At 42.2% G+C, this 16,517-nt stretch overlaps 2 protein-coding genes across 6 annotated transcripts in view; one reads left to right on the top strand and one right to left on the bottom strand.

Moving 5' to 3' along the window:
• Window positions 1-3,054: 3,054 nt before the first annotated feature.
• LOC134739454 (atherin-like) lies at window positions 3,055-7,326 on the bottom strand. Of its 2 annotated transcripts, XM_063663969.1 has the most exons (3): window positions 6,497-7,326; window positions 5,137-5,191; window positions 3,633-4,226 (listed from the first exon to the last, which is right to left on the bottom strand). In XM_063663969.1, the coding sequence occupies exon 1, from the start codon at window positions 7,324-7,326 to the stop codon at window positions 6,850-6,852; it is 477 nt and encodes a 158-aa protein (XP_063520039.1). In that variant the 3' UTR covers window positions 3,633-4,226; window positions 5,137-5,191; window positions 6,497-6,849. The 2 variants fall into 2 exon arrangements, with proteins under 2 accessions (XP_063520038.1, XP_063520039.1); XM_063663968.1 differs by having other exon boundaries at window positions 3,055-5,191.
• The window catches only part of SEC24B (SEC24 homolog B, COPII coat complex component), a 106,044-nt gene continuing 96,802 nt past the window's right edge, over window positions 7,276-16,517 (top strand). For 2 of the 4 annotated variants that reach the window (XM_054486520.2, XM_054486522.2), the window contains exon 1: window positions 7,276-7,457. In XM_054486520.2, the coding sequence (XP_054342495.1) occupies window positions 7,325-7,457 (133 nt within the window). In that variant the 5' untranslated portion in view covers window positions 7,276-7,324. The remainder of the gene's footprint in view (window positions 7,458-16,517) is intronic. The other 2 variants (XM_054486518.2, XM_054486519.2) reach the window with 1 other exon arrangement.

Genomic DNA, 16,517 nt, shown 5'->3' on the forward strand with positions numbered 1-16,517 from the left:
TCTTTATTGTTTCCTTTCTTGTGCAAAAGGTTTTTAGTTTGAGGCAATCTCATTTGTTTATTTTTGCTTTTGTTGCCTGTGATTTTCATATTCAAGAAATCTTTGCCCAGACAAATATCATGGAGCTTCTCCCCTATGTTTTCTCCTATTAGTTTTATAGTTTCAGGTTTTTAAGTCTTTAGTCCATTTTGAGTTGATTTTTCTATATGGTGTACCACAAGCTTTGTAAACACCCTGCCATCATAGTGGTGTTCTGACTTACCAATATCCTTTTTTTAAAGTGTGTCCTTTCTAACTGAATTAGTATGTTCAACAATTTTATTTATTTATTTATTTATTTATTTTTGAGACAGAGTCTCACTCTGCTGCCCAGGCTGGAGTGTGTAAGTGGCACAATTATGGCTCACTGCGGGCTCGACCTCCTAAGCCCAAGTGATCCTCCTGCCTCAGCCTTCTGAGTAGCTAGGACCACAGGCACACGCCACTACACCTGGCTAATTTTTTAACTTTTTGTACTGACAAGGTCTCACTCTTTTGCCCAGGCTGGTCTCAAATTCCTGGGCTTAAGTGATCCTCCCACCTTGGCCTCCAAAACTGCTGCGATTACAGGTGTGAGCCACTGTGCCTGCCCCAACAACATTTTTTGTCTGGCTTTTTCTTTTTTAAAGAAACAGCTGTGTTTTACATTTTTCAGGTAATTGAAGTTTATCCTTTCAACTAGTAAAAAAAGTTTTAAAAGCAATCCTTTGTAACACAGAAATACCCCTTCTTATGATCTTTTAACTTAGTTTTATACATAAAAATAAATCTAGGCTGGGCATGGTGGCTCACACCTGTAATCCCAGCACTTTGGGAGGCCAAGGCTGGAGGATCACTTGAGAGACCAACCTGGGCAACACAGCGAGACTTCACCTCTATTAAAAATTTTAAAAAATTAGCCCGGTGTGGTGGTGCACTCCTGTAATCCCAGCTGCTTGGGAGGCTGAGGCAGGAGGATCACTTGAGCCTAGGAGGTCAAGGCTACAGTGAGCTGTGATTGCACCACTGCATTCTAGCCTGGGCAACACAGTGAGACCCTGTCTCAAATGAATGAATATATAAATCTACCTTCTAGAACCATAGTATAGTAACTTTGTCTCCTTCCAGCAGATGGCACTGAAGATTGTGCACAGTAATTTTAGTCTAGGGCAGTGCTTCCCAGCCTCTTCATGTCATAACATAGCTAGAAAATAAGGATATTCTTGTTGGGTAAAAGACAAGGATGCTTGCAGCCAAAGGAGACTAACCTGAGGATCACTTGAGTACCCCTTAGCTGTCCCAAAGTCTGAAGAGGATTAATATCTTAGTACATCTTTTAATGAATTGCACTCATTCAGTGTGCCCTGGTGTAGTGGTGCTCTGATGTAGGTCATCTTTTTATTAATTTGGGGCCTATTATGAGTTTATGTTTTAAAATGTGCTTTATAAATATTAATCCCAACATTGATGTCAGTGAGAAAGAAGTGAGAATTTTGAAGGTGGTAGTAAGAGTGATGTGAAGATTAAAAAAGCAGAGATTGAAAAATGAAAATTCATAGTAATAAACATACAATAAAGTGTTATGACCCAGTTGAAATTGGGAACAATTCTGAAAAGCAAACAGTGACTCATGCCGTATGAAAATGCCATTTGCTATGGACTGAATTCTGTACCTCCAAAATCCATATGTTGAAGCCCTAACCCCCCATGTAACCATATTGAAGAGAGGGCCTTTAAGGAGGTGATTAAGGTTAAATGCAGTCGTAAAGGCAGAGCCTTGTCCAATAGAACTGGTGCCCTTATACCAAGAGACACCAGACAACTTTCTCTCTCCCTATCTCTGCCTGCCATGTATGGACCAGTGAGAAGGTGGCCATCTACAAGCCAGGAGGAGAACCTTCACCAGAACCTTATCATGCTGGCACTCTCATCTCAGACTTCCAGCTTCCAGAATCGTGGGAAAACACATTTCTGTTGTTTAAGCCGCTTTGTTTAAGGTATTTTGTTATGGTGGCCAAAGCAGACTAATTCACCATTTTTATATAACAAACAATAATCAGTAAAAAGAAAAGTAATTGACAAAATGTACACACTGTTGACCATGTGATGAGAGGATCAGTGTCAACTCTGGGCACCCATTAACCCATTAGGAGATGGTTCAAGTATCTTAAAGGCCTAAGAAAGTAAAGTTATGGAAAGCAAGAGCGCTAGGCACATTTTAATCTGTACAACATCAACATGAGTGGTAGCAGGTGTGAATATACTGCAGCTGCTAAGAAGTTCCTTTAGGCTCATTAAGGAGGGGCATTTCCTTCCTTAAGGGACTTCAAATGTAAATCCAACAAAAAATGCCCTTTGGAACCTTGCTACTCAAAGTGTGGTCCATGGATCAGCAGCATCAGCATCAGCATCACCTGGGAGCTTGCTAGAAATGCAGATTCTCAAGTCATTCTAACTCTACCCAATAAGCATCTTCATTTTAACATGATCATCAAGAGACTCATATGCACCTTAGTCTGAGGTGCACCACTATACAACTTATATCAGTAAAACGAAGAGTAAGCTTTGTTCTAAAGTTTCAAAGGACTGCCTCACTTTTCTGTTTTCTGGAAATGCATATGTGGCTTACTCCGAACTTGTGAGTATTGGGACTTACGAACAATGGAAATTTTGGAACCTAACCTGTTCATATGTAAGAGTTTCTAAAGTTCCAAAATGGGTTCTATATTCCTCTGGTCTTCTGAAACAGAGTACAGAACATAATTTAATTTTTCTTTGCAATTGAGGACCAAATCTATGAATATCTGCTTTGGTCCTGATATATGGTGATGTCATAAAGCGCTTTCAAGTTATAAAGCAGGTGTTCGGTATATGACAGTTCCCTTCACTTTATTTCCTTCAGAATACTAGGTTATAAATTTCTCAGATGGCAGAGACTTGTGGACTATGTTTATCATATTTCCAGTGGAATAAATAGGGTTGTTCAATGTAACTAATTGTGTCAGAATACTGTGCATTTTTAATTCATTTTTCTAATTTTCTTGTTTTTCCTGTGCTTATTCTGCCAACTAATAGAGATTGCTCCTCTCAAACTACCTATATTAACAGCATTTCCTTCCCTTGCCTTGTTATTCATAGTTTCTAATCTGCTGTGAGCTAGATAAGTGTGTAACTACAGAAATTACAGCATGTCTGGAACAATAGCCAAATAGTTTATGTGACAATCAGAGAATTTCCTGTAGGTGCATGCACTATTATTGTTCATGAGTTGACTATGCGGTAATTATTTGCCTAATAATCTCATCTTTTATTTTTCTTTTAGTGTCTTAGTTGTGTTTTAGACCACTGAAATGTAAAGAGAGCTAAATGACATCAACATAAGTGATCAAATATTATTAAAGTCAGTGAAATTATTTATTCTCATGATAATGAGTGGTGAAACTCAATTGGAATGCCATAATGAAAAGAAGAAACAAAGATTCACTAAGAGCAAAAAACAAAAAAAACACAGCCAGGATTTTTTTTTAATTCAAGAAATATAAATACAAGTCAGTAGGAATATATAGAAAAGTTTCTGCATACCTTTGAGAACAGACCATATCTTATTCATTTTTGTATCCCCAATACCTAGCCTATTACAAATATAATAAATCTGTAAATGGATCAGATAAAGGAGGAAAAAGAAGAAAACTGTTTCTTCATATTGGGAGACAGACACCTAATAGAGAATGCCACTAAAAGGGAAGGAGTGATCTACAAACGCCAAATATGATTTACGAACTAGAAAATAAAAAGCCTGGTGAGAAATATGGAAAGCCAAGCTACAATAAAGAATTGACATTTCTTGGCCGGGCATGGTGGCTCACGTCTGTAATCCCAGCACTTTGGGAGGCCGAGGCAGGCAGATCACCTGAGGTCAGGAGTTTGAGACCACCTTGGCCAACATGGTGAAACCCCATTATCTACTAAAAATACAACAATTAGCCAGGAGTGATGGTGCATACCTGTAGCCCCAGCTACTCAGGAGGCTGAGGCAGGAGAATCGCTTGAACCCAGGAGGTGGAGGTTACAGAGAGCCAAGATGGCGCCACTTTACTCCAGACTGGGTGACAGTCTCAAAAAAAAAAAAAAAAGAGCTGACATTTCTTGAGCTAGAGATAGGTGTTCAGTTGTCCAAGGCTCCCACTTCTGTTATAAAGAATAGAGTCCTAAGTTGGGGACGACAAATAGTAACACACGTATTATTTTACTTCCACATATGCAGCAGAGATTAATTCAATTACCCGCTCTTTCTCACTGAACACAGACTTGGCCTCAGCATCTGCATCAACAGTACACCTCAAAGAATCTGAGTTGACATAGGAAACATCATAATTGGCATTTGTGACACTGTAATCACAAATCTACAAAATATCACTTTTATTCGTCTGTAAAAGATTGAAGAGATGTTCTGAAAGAAAGGACCATCGTCTTCCAAAGTAAGAGAATGAACCAATTCAGCTTAACTCTGCTATTCAAAAGCAGTGGTCCTCAAACTTTCCCACGCATCAGAATTGCCTGGAGAGGTTGCTGTAGGGCCCTATCTCCACCGCTTCTGAATCAGTAGGTCCAGGGTTTGGGCCCACAAATCTACATTTCAAAAACTCTGAGATCTACCATTGTAAAGTATACTGGAACAAATTCTAAATATGAAAAACTGAAAATCTTTTGACAGCAAGATAGTAAATCATAACTAGCATAGCTTTATGAAGAAAAATGTAAATTAACCCAGTATAGTTTATAGTAAAGCAACGGTCTGGAGCTAAATAAACCTTGGTTTGACCGCTGGTTCTGCTAATTCCAGGTTCATGATTTTTACTAAGATTACTTGAGCTCTATAAACATTAGTTTCTTCACAGATAAAATAGGGATAAGAAAAATATCCCATGGAGTTATTGTTAGGATTAAATAGAAAAAAATACATATCTAAATTTACAAGCACAGTGCCTAGTAGATGGTTCAATCCTATTCATTCAATCCTTCATCCTTTTTTCACTTATAGCAGTAATGGAAATTAAAGCAAAAGAGTGAAATATTTTCATAAAGGTTGTAGTGTTTGTCAGGAGGAAAAATATCTACCTTCTAGAAGGGGTGCCACGGCAACGACAGCACAAGGCCCATGCGTGTGGGGTCCCTGTAACAAAAGAAAGGCATATGAATGTATAATATTTAACAAAAGTTTTACATGGCACCGGAGCCTTCATAAGGAAATGAAGACCTGAAGAAACCTGAGCGTTTTATACCAAGCCTGATGAAGAGTAGACTGTTATGGAAAACTGTGTGATAAGACAAAAAGATGAGCTAATGGCAGTAAACTGGGGGAAACCTCCAAGGCCTATTCATTTAGATTCCTCTTGGCGTCTCTCTGTCTTCACAGATAAGACTGCTTCTTTTCTCCAGGTATAGGGAGGGCATCTCTCACATGAGGGTCTTATGACCTGCTTCACAGGAAGGTCAGAGTCCTCACACCTGCCATTTCTCAAATTCCATCAGCTTAAAACATTCAATATGCCAAGGTGTTATATTTTGGGGTAGTGTGCCCTGAACACCATCATAAACATGCTAGAAAAATTCTACAGCAAGTTAGTGGACAAGGGGAAGGAGCTTAGGTATTAAAGATTGTGGAGAAGATCTATTAAAACACAGGGCCCCAATCCTCCTCTTAAGGAGTCTCCCATATACTTCTGATTAAAATGAGCCTCTTATACCCAGGAGAATACATTCCAGGTGCAGAAAGCCAATTACCTAGTTATTCCCTTACCCACATAATTATAGACCTTAATCCAAATTCAAAGGACTCCTGGGAGATGCTGGAATCTGTGTAATCTCTTTGATGAAGCACAGAGTGTGATCTTTTGCTCATGTGGGTCTAGGTTTCTGTGGAGAAGCTGGAAATGCTGTGGAAAAGGGCTTGCCCCTTTTGTGTATATGGACTCTAATGTAGTTGAAATTCCTAGAAGTCAAATATATAAATCTAACTACTAAAATCCTATTTGTAGTTCATTTAGTGCATTAAAATGCCAGTTATTAATTTACGGCAACAACTAAAGGGAAGCTTTGTATTATTCTAGGACTACAATGCAATTTGTGCTTTGCATAATCATTCAGTAAATGACTTATTGCTCCAGAAATACCATCTTGCTAGATCCCATTCTGAATTCAGTGTTTCTGAGCAATCTCATCTCCAATACAGAATGATGACATACTCAGGATTCCAAGACGGCAAAATGACTCGGGTAATGTAGTCTAGGGCCTGCCAGTGAGTATGCTGAGATAGACCAGAAAGACTTAAAGATTTCACTAACGTAGACAAAGCAAGCTGAGCCACAACTTCTCGGAACACCAACAGGATGCACCAACACTTCACACACACACACACACACACACACACACACAAAAGGAGATAAAGTTTAAAGTTTGTCTTCCAGCATTCCCTTACCCTATTTTCCCTTTCCTCTTCCCTACTTCAGTGAACTTTTCAGTGGGAAGAGTTCTCGATAATGCAATTCTTATTGAGATTCTTGTGTTTATCAGACAAATGTTTCCTCTTTCTTTGCCAAGGAATTATATATTCCCAACAGACATGGAGCTTGAATGCTATATTTCCTTTGGAATCAAGAAAGGGGCGGTGGGGGAATCAAAAATTAAAAACCAAACCCAAGCCATTGTTCCTCTTCGAGGAAGGGTGGGTGGTCAGTCGTTGCCTGAGCTCCGTACATCAACCCGCGGCTCTCAAGTTCCCCTCCCAGTAATGCCGGGCCCAGCCTCGCCGCGGCCGATCGAGCCTCTGCCCTAGGTGGGAGCGGGCCACCCGGTCCCTTCACCCACTGAGGCCCAGTCCTTTCGCCTCAACACGAAGGCAGCCTGGCTGGGCCGGAGCAGCAGTCGCGGGGCCGGCACTGGGGCCACGGAACTCCGGGCCAGCCTCAGGCCGGGGCCAGCTCGGCGCCGGCCTGCAGGGGGCGCTGCGGTGGCACCCGCGCGAGGCCCGCGCGTGCGGGGAGCGACCCCAGGTGTAAGTCCCGGGGCGTGGGGCGTGGGGCGTGTGGGGCAAGGCGGAGCGACCCAGGATCCCCGCGCCCGCGACGGCCGCCCAGCGGCAGCGCTGGGCTCGCGGAGAAGCTTGGGCACCTGAGCCGCGGTCCCGGGTGACACCCTCAGTGACGCCAGGCGCGTTCCTTCCTCTTCCTCTTTCCTCTCCGGCCCCGCCTTCCCTTCCCTCCGCCCACCTCCCCGAAGCGGAGCCGCCGTCGCCACCAGCGCCGTCATGTCGGCCCCCGCCGGGTCCTCTCACCCGGCCGCCAGCGCCCGGATCCCGCCCAAGTTCGGCGGAGCGGCCGCCTCAGGAGCCGCAGCGCCCGCGGGCCCAGGTCCGGGCCCGGCGCCGCACCAGCAGAACGGTGAGGCAGGCGGCTCGGGCGGAGCGCGGGGCCTAGCACCGGCTGGGCGGCCTGCGCGGCCACATCGGGGCGGGGCGGGCCGGGAAGGGCGTTCTGGGCCAGGCCCGGCCCGAGGGAGGGGAGCGGGCGCGGTGCGGAGGCCGCGGGGTCCGGGCTGGGTGCGGGTGCGGGGCAGGGAAGGCGCGGCGCGGGGCGCGCGGGGGTGGGACGCCCCTGGCGTGGGGGCGGGCGCCGGCCTGGGAAAGCTGGGGCCGTGTCTGTTTATGTAATGCGACCCCAGGCCCGAAACCGCCAGGGGCGAGTAGGGGCGACTGAAAAGCTGGGAGCCCACGTAGTAAAACCCAGTTACCCAGCCTGGACGCGGGCGAGTTGCCCCGAGCGACCCCTTGGCTGCGAGAGCTGGCCAGAAGCCGAGGCCGCTGAGTGCGTGGTCTGGGGAAGGCTGGTGCAGCCACCCAGCAGGGTGGATTGTGCCCTTCCTGTCTCAGGAAAATTGCTTCGGTTCCTGAGGCCCAGCGAACACGCTGCCTTGAGGAAACTTAAGTTTGCACTCAAGTTTGTAGACAAAAGGGTGTAAATATGCTATATAAGTGTAACTGTAACCCTGACCCAGTTCGGCCTCAAGATCTGTCATTGCCGCCGCGGCTGCCGCTCAAGCTTTTGGAGTTTGCTTGTAGTGTTTGAAAGGGAGCAGATGTAAACGGATTTAAACGAACATCTTTAGATCTGGGTGTTTTTCCTAGCTCCACTTTCAGAGATGGAAAAACGTGCCAGAGTTGGCCCTGCTTTGAGGCAGGGCCTTCATACAGGCAGCAGCCAAATGCAACACGAAAGCCGCTTTCATATTAAGGTCGTGGGCTTTTAGTAGGCTGCAAAATGATCGTCTCTAGGATATGCATTCCCTAATGCTGAGATTTGGAATGTTCGCGGATAGGGTCCAAGGGTGGGGGAATTCTCCTTACAGACTTGATAGTATGTCAGATGAGAACCTTGGAAAGTAATTGACTGAATTTAGAAAAATACCTCTGTCCTGTATTGGTACGGCAGCCAAACTGCATTAGTACTCTCCAGATGATTGACCTGTTTTATCTAATTTCCTAATGAAAATCTGCTGGACTTTATAATTAGTTTAACCAACATCTAAGTTTTACAACTGATGCTTTTCATACATGAAGTGTATCGTTTGTCCTGAGGATCAGAAGTTGAGTGATACTTTAGCCTTAATATTCTTTGTATCAGCCTTACCTATCAGTATTACATGCTGTACTCTCAGTAGTCATTTTTTACTATAATCGCTTTTGGATATGACCAGTGTTATTGGTGTTGTACGCCTGTTCTGAACAAATGTAAAAATACTATTTGTGAGCAGTGTTAGTTCTTGTAACCTTAATATAAGTTCTTGTTTTTGTTTGTTTTTAAAATAGCTTTATGGAGGAACTAGAACACGATAATTTAGTAAAAGAGGCCAAGTCTTTTAGAACATTGTAGACTCATGTTTACCAGTGATTCAAGGATTGTGTCTTTCCTTGATTTTCTGAATATGCATTATCATCTTAGTGAAGAGTTTTTAAAGTGGCAAATGTTTATTACAGCCTTATAAATTTTGTGAACACTCAAGAATGCCAGGATATGTACTCAGCCAAGTGTAATCAGGATGTTAAAATCTGTAAGAACAAATCAATGTTTTGATGCCAAATATAGATGATGCTTGAGTTCTCCTGTTTATAATCACTACTTTCCTTTAATGTTGCAATAATCATTTCAACATTTATTGCATGCTTACCAGTTGGGGACTCAAGGTTAGGGTAGCAGATGAGACAAGAGTCCCTGCCTCTCTCCTAACTTGCCATGTATTTGGTAATGTTTGAATTGGTTCCGGCTAGCCTTGAGGGACTGGACAGGTTGGGGTGGGAGGGAAAGGTTGACTCTAGGCAGAGGTTACAGTATGAACTAAAGTTTGGAAATATGAAAGTGCAGGGCATGCTTGGAAAGTGGAAGGAGTCAAGAGGTGCAGAGGGTGCTGGGTGGCATGGGAAGCCAAGGCATCGAAGCCGAAAGGAACAGGTTAAAAGGGGTCAGGTTGCAGAAAAGCCTTAAATGTTATGCTAGGAAATTTGAAAGTTATGGTAAGGTGTAAGAACTAGGGTCAGGTAGAGACAACAAGGCTGGTCTGCTGGGCTCAAGTGATCCTCACACCTTATCCTCCAGAAGGATTTTTGTTTTTGTGGAAGGGATTAGTTTAAGTAGAGAAACAAGATTAAATCTCTTTTTGTTTTGTTTGCTAATCTCAAAAAAAAAAAGTTTGTTACGTGGTATCAGCATCTAGTAAGCAGTCATTTGGGTTTCTCATTTATTTTTCAGTCCTACAAAAGTAGTTAGCCTTTTAATATATCTCTATGGAATTCCAGACATGGTGAAAAAGAAATAGGTCAGAAATATGAGCATAAAACAGACAGAATTGTAAAACTGGAATGGTACCTAGAGATCACTTACTTCAGTGTTGTGGTGTGATATGAAATACATTTGGCCTTTGTCCTGAGTTCCTGTAACAGCTCCTAAAACCCTTGTAATTTCCTGAGTGATAAGAGTGTCGCTTGTTACTCATAAGGAGCCTTTTGATCACATTTGAGTTTATGCTAATGAGATGACTTAGGATGGGTCTCCTAGACAGCCTCAGGCTGGAGCTGGCAACCAGAAAGACCAAGTAATTAGAGAGTTGGGACTTTCAGTCCCCACCCATTATCCCCTTTGAAGGGGAGTGCATAGGCTGGAGATAAAGCTTTATAAAAACTCTGGAACAGTAAGATTTGGTGACCTTCAGGGTTGCTGAATATGTGGAGATGCTGGGAGGGTGGCGGCACTTGCCCCCATCCTTTGCCCTGTACCTCTCTTTCATTTAGCTGTTCATCTGTATCCTTTGTAATATCCTTTATAATAAACAATAAATTTAAGTGTTTTCCTGAGTTCCACAAGCCCTTCTACCAAAGTAATTGAACCTAAGGAGGGGGTAGTAGAAACTCCAGTTTCTACTGGTTCCTCAGAAGTACAGATGGCAACCTGCTACTTATGATACTTATGATAGGCATCTGAAGTGGGGAGCAGTCTTGTGGGACTGAACCCTTAATCTGTGGGATCTGAGTCTAACTTCAGGTGGGTAGTGTCAGAATTGAATTGAATTGGAGGACACCCAGTTGGTGTCTGTTGGGGAAAAATAAAAACAAAAATTCACACATCTGGTCACAGAAGTGGTCTGTGCAGAATGAGAGTAGAGTGAAAAGTTTTTTGTTTTTTATTGTTTGTTTTAGAGACAGGGTGTCACTCTGCCACCCAGGCTGGAGTCAGTGGCTCCATCATAGCTAACTGCAGCCTCAACCTCCTGGGCTCAAGTGATCCTCCTGCCTCAGCTTCCCAAGTAGCTAGGACTATAGGCATGCACTACCACTCCTGGCTAATTATTTTTATTTTTATTTTTGTAGAGACTGAGTCTCACCATGTTGCCCAGGCTGTTCTCAAACTCCTGGCCTTAGGCGATCCTCCTGCCTAGACCTACCAAAGTCTTGGGATTATAGGCGTGAGCCCCTGGGCTGGGCCCTGTTTTTTCTTTTACAAGTGGTTAGCAAATGGCAAACTTTTTTTGTTTGTTTGAGACGAGTCTTGCTCTGTTGCCCAGGCTGGAGTGCAGTGGCACGATCTCGGCTCACTGCAACCTCCGCCTCCCGGGTTCAAGCGATTCTCCTGCCTCAGTCTGCTGAGTAGCTGGGACTACAGGCGCACACCACCACTCCTGGGTAATTTTTGTATTTTTAGTAGAGATGGAGTTTCACCATGTTGGCCAGGATGGTCTCCATCTCCTGACCTTGTGATCCACCCACCTCGGCCTCCCAGAGTGCTCGGATTACAGACGTGAGCCACCGTGCCTGGCCCACAAACGTTTTTTAAGATTTGTTTTTCCAAAGGATATTGTATATAGATCCCTGATAGAGAAATCAGAAAAAAGCAAAGTGGTTGCGGTTAAAATAGAAGTAGAAGTTCAGTTGTTTTTAAGCACAGTTTGAAAAACACATAGTTCAGTTCCCTAACTTTACAGATGAAATGAAGATTCAGAAAGGTTAAGTAGGTACATTTTCTGCCAATTCTGTGAAAGCTTTGTGAGGGTGGCAGTTTTTTCTGTCTCTTGTTCATGTTGTATAATGAGAGCCTAGAACAGTATAGGCAAGTTACAGGTATTCATCAGACGTGTATTAAATGAAGTCCATTTTATTTCTGCTAATTCCAACTCCAGATCTTTTCTTAAAACTGTTTGTTTGTTTGTTTGTTTATTTATTTATTTTAGAGACAGAATCTCACTCTGTCACCCAGGCTGGAGTACAGTGTTGCCATCATAGCTCACTGCAGCCTTGAACTCCTGGGCTCAAGCAGTCTTCCCGCCATGGCTTCCTGAGTAGCTGGGACTATGGGTGTGTGCCACCATACCCAGCTAACTTTTAAAAAAAATTTGTAGAGACTGATCTCAAACTCCTGGCTTCAAGTGATCCTCCCATCTAGACTTCCCAAAGTGCTAGGATTACAGGCATGAGCCACCATGCCCAGCCTAAAGATCTCTTTCTGTTAACAGACTCTAAGAAAATTCTTTTTAGAAACTTTGATGTTTGAGAAGAAAGGAATAGAGAGGCAGAAAACCTAGTCTTCATGATCACTTTTACTTGTTTTCTAGGTGTAACTGCTAGCATGTTTCCTTCACTTATTCGAAGATACAGCTTGACTTGATTTCAAGTCTGTGAAATCTTTCTCTTAAGCTTCCTTCCTTGGTGTTGTATTTCTATCCTTCATTTTTCATTGAGCAATATATGGATTTTTAGAATTATTTGTATTTCCATACCAAACATTAATTGAATATTTCTTACCTTTTACTCTGCCTTTTGGGATTCCTTCCAAAGCTGAGTCCTCAAACATACGAAGACTGACTAAAGTAATAGCCTGGTAATGATCTTGTTGGGAGGTGGGGGGGGCGGGCAGTCAGATTTGATAATAAGCTGCTGCTTTTTAATTTTACTTTTAGGAAGCAAATGGTGCTCATTTTCAAATGAAAGTATATTTTAATCCTTCCATATGCCCTTTTCCAGAATGAAACTACAGTTTTATCACTTTAATTGTTAATAATGCAAGAAAGATAAGATAGTAATGGGAATTACTAGAACTCACTATGGAAGATGTAAATAAACATACCATTCATACAGCAGTACTATCGGGTCAGTCACCGGAAACCCTTAAACTTTGAGGGCACATGCAGCATTTAAAATGATATAAATCTCCCTAGTGTATCCTTTTGATCAGAGCCACATCAGTGTCTCAGGTTTCTAGTCTCTATTTATGGCTAACCGGAAGCATCAGCTCCTCTCATGAATATACCCTCTCATGAATATACTAATACAACAGTATTAAGGTTAACTGTGTCTGAATACATGATTTCCTCCTAAGCTGATTTTTTTTTTTTTTTTTTTTTTTTTTTTTGAGACTGAGTTTCAGTCTTGTTGACCAGGCTGGAGTACAATGGCACAATCTCAGCTCACTGCAACCTCCGCCTCCCGGGTTCAAGCGACTCTTCTGCCTCAGCCTCTTGAGTAGCTGGGATTACAGGCATGCGCCACCATGCCTGGCTAATTTTGTATTTTTAGTAGACACAGGGTTTCTCCATGTTGGTCAGGCTGGTCTCGAACTCCCGACCTCAGGTAATCCACCCGCCTTAGCCTCCCAAAGTGCTGGGATTACAGGCGTGAGCCACTGAGCCTGGCTCTAAGCTGATTAATAGATAATCTCAAAGATCTTAAAGTAGGCCGGGCATGGTGGCTTATGCCTTTAATCCCAGCACTTTGGGAGGCTGAGGCGGGCGGATCACTTGGGGTCAGGAGTTTGAGACCAGCCTGGCCAACATGATGAAACCCGTCTCTACTAAAAATACAAAAATTAGCCAGGCGTGGTGGCGGGTGCCTGTAATCCCAGCTACTCGGGAGGCTGAGGCAGGAGAATTGCTTGAACCTGGGAGGCAGAGGTCGTGGTGAGCCGAGATTGTGCCATCGCACTCCAGCCTGGGTGGCAAGAGCGAGACTTCGTTGCAAAAAAAAAAAAAAAAGATCTCAAAGTATTCACTCCATATGTAAACAAGTGTCTTATATCTGGGTTTAATTTTTATTTTTTATTGCTATATATATTGCTTTAGTTGTTTGCAGTGTCTTTTCACTCTTCCCTCTCCCCCCAGGTTTCTGGGATTGTAGCAGTAATTAATTTTGTAAACCATATTCATTGCCACCACTAGTATTTCATGTTACTTTATCTTTCCAATTCATCTGTAATTCCTGAAGTATTTTATGCTAAAGGTATTAAAATAGAATAATTTTCTTTCCTAGAAATGAGGCATCTTCATTGTCAGCATTGTTAGAAAAGATCATGTTGTATATATTCAGCCCTGGAGAGGCCACTATTTTCAGTAGGCTGAGCATACTCAGAATTGTCCAGAAGGTGCGGACTAGTGAAAAGGTTGTAGGCTTTGATATAGCCCAAATTTTTGTGGAGAAACTTACTTAACATGCTTCAGGGTATAGTAATACCTTTCTTACAGAGTTGTTGAGAGAATTACATTTAATAAGGTACTATTTTTAAAGTACTTAGCCCTAGAAGGGGCTTAGCAGTTAGAGTCCCTCCCTTCCATTTTCTTCAGAACACCATTTTATAAATTCTTCAGGTGGCAGAAACCATATGGGTTTTCTTCATCATATGCCCAATAGTAGCAGCTTGTAATAGGCACTCAATTAAGTGAACTTGGTTTCCTATTCATTATTGCTTTTGAAGACTGGCCACTGACAGGAGTCTGTGTGCCAGCTCCCTCTCCCCTTTTTTGTATTTAAGGCTCAGTCACTATTTTAGTCTTCTCTTTATTTTCTTCTGCTTTCCAGTCCTCCATCCCTTATGTCCGCAAATGCATTCTTGGAAGGTTTCTGGTAATAGGCCATCTACTTAAGCTAGTTTGCTTATGGAAAGGTAAGTTTAATGGGTTTTAAGTTTTCTAAAATTGTGTGCCAGAAGTCATTTGTAACAGGAACTGAGGAAAAGCAGGATGAAGTAGCGAGAGGGAGTGGTAAAATCATATCTTGCCTAGCCAGTGGCCAAGTCTTAACTTGTTTTCCTTAGGATTTCTGATTAATGGATATTGTGAAATGAGCTGTAAGCCTGGCTTTGGAACCAGCAATGCCTGGCTTCTTTACTACTTACAACGATTTGAATTCGTGTGAATTAGTGGGTTTTCATGGCCCTGTTTATTTGTATATAAAAGATGATAGTGATACTTCACAGAATTGTTTGAGAAGCATATCAGATTATATGTAGAAAAGCAAGGTATCTGGCATGTAGTAGATTCTGAACCAATATTGATTTTCTTTTCTTTTCTTTCTTTTTTTGAGACAGGGCCTCACTTTGTCACCCAGGCTGGAGTGCAGTGATATGATCACAGCTCACTGCAGTCTTGACCTCCCCGGGTTAAGGTGATTCTCTCACTTCAGCCTCCTGAGTAGCTAGGACTACAGGGGCATGCCACTATGCCCAGCTAATTTTTGTATTTTTTGTAGAGACGGGGTTTCACCATGTTGCCCAGGCTCAAGTGATTCTCCTACCTCGGCCTCCCAGAGTGCTGGGATTACAGGCATGAGCCACCATGTGTGGCCTTGGTTTTCTTTTGGCCCCTCACTCATAGCACTCATTGTCGTGGTATCCAAGAAGGATAATTGATGTTGTAGCAGGAATAATCCTATACTTAATGCAGTGAGATTTAATCCAGTTGTTTACATAGCCTGTGTCTGTAGGCTCTGTCCGCCAGCGGTGACTGGAACAGTTACCTTCATCCTCAGGTATATTTGCAGTTTATGGAATGTAGGAGAGAAAGAATACAAGAAAACATTTCTCTCAGAGCTTGGGAAGCTCTATAACTGTTAGCCTTGCATTATGATAACCTAGGATATCCAGATGTAATCTGAGACTCCTCATTTTTGAAATCACCAAGGTTTCTAATTGCCTATTTCCTTAGGAGTGTGTGGGTGTGCAAGCGTGCACATTTTTTATGCCCATTAAAAATCTGTATTTTGGCATTGTTAGTGATACCTTATTGGCAGGGAGAGTATATTAAAATATTCAGTAATCAGTACTGTGTATACTGACCACTAAATGGATACCATCCTTCATACCAGAGCAGGATCCTATAAGCTTTCAGCTATGCCAGGCATTACTCCTTCAGCTGCGGATTATGAGAAGGTTTGGGCTAGCATGGTGGGGTAAAGCAGGGAAATAGGACCACGGCTATGACTCATTACCAACTGATTCAGAGCTATTTTAATATTTTAACAAAGATAATTGTTAAAATGCATACCTGGGTGCATACTGACTGAATATTGGCCTATTTCTTTGTAATTAAGTGATGAATGAATTCAGTGATTACATTCTTCGATCTGATTCTACCTCAAAGTTAGTATGAATTTATCTTAGTAGGATAGAGGAGCTTGTACTTTGCTGACCTTGATGTTTGTGTTCAGATAATGGAAACTGAAATCTGACTTTGATCTGACTGAAAAAAAAAGTTGGAATTCAATTCAGGAAAATATTAATGAAACAACTATTTTTAATATTAAAATGTGTCTCTTGGGGAGGGGGAATGATCATGCTATTATGGAAATCTTAGGAGTAGTCAAGTTAGAGATGTGGTTTTTGTTTTCTCTCTTTATTTTTTTCTTTTTAAACAATAATTGTAGTATGGTGGAAATCATGACTGTTACAATCTTATTCAGGTAACTTGCTTTATTTTTGTGTTTTCCTGTATGTTTATATTACTCATTTATCAATTTTGCACATTTTTACTAGGGTTGGTAACCTTTTTATGTCAAATGTTTTTTTTTTCCTATAAGATGGCTGTATTGTAATGTTGGAATAATCCAATGTTGATGCTTTATTTTCATTGAAGTTTCCCTAACTTTATATTTATGATAATATCTCTTAAGTGAGCTCTCAGTACCAGTTAGT

The sequence above is a fragment of the Pongo pygmaeus genome, chromosome 3 (assembly GCF_028885625.2).
Source record: "Pongo pygmaeus isolate AG05252 chromosome 3, NHGRI_mPonPyg2-v2.0_pri, whole genome shotgun sequence".
In the NCBI taxonomy this organism is placed as follows: domain Eukaryota; kingdom Metazoa; phylum Chordata; class Mammalia; order Primates; family Hominidae; genus Pongo; species Pongo pygmaeus.

What these genes read in the sequence shown, in the direction of transcription:
- LOC134739454 (XM_063663968.1), bottom strand. Translation starts at nt 7,326, where the DNA reads ATGACGGCGCTGGTGGCGACGGCGGCTCCGCTTCGGGGAGGTGGGCGG.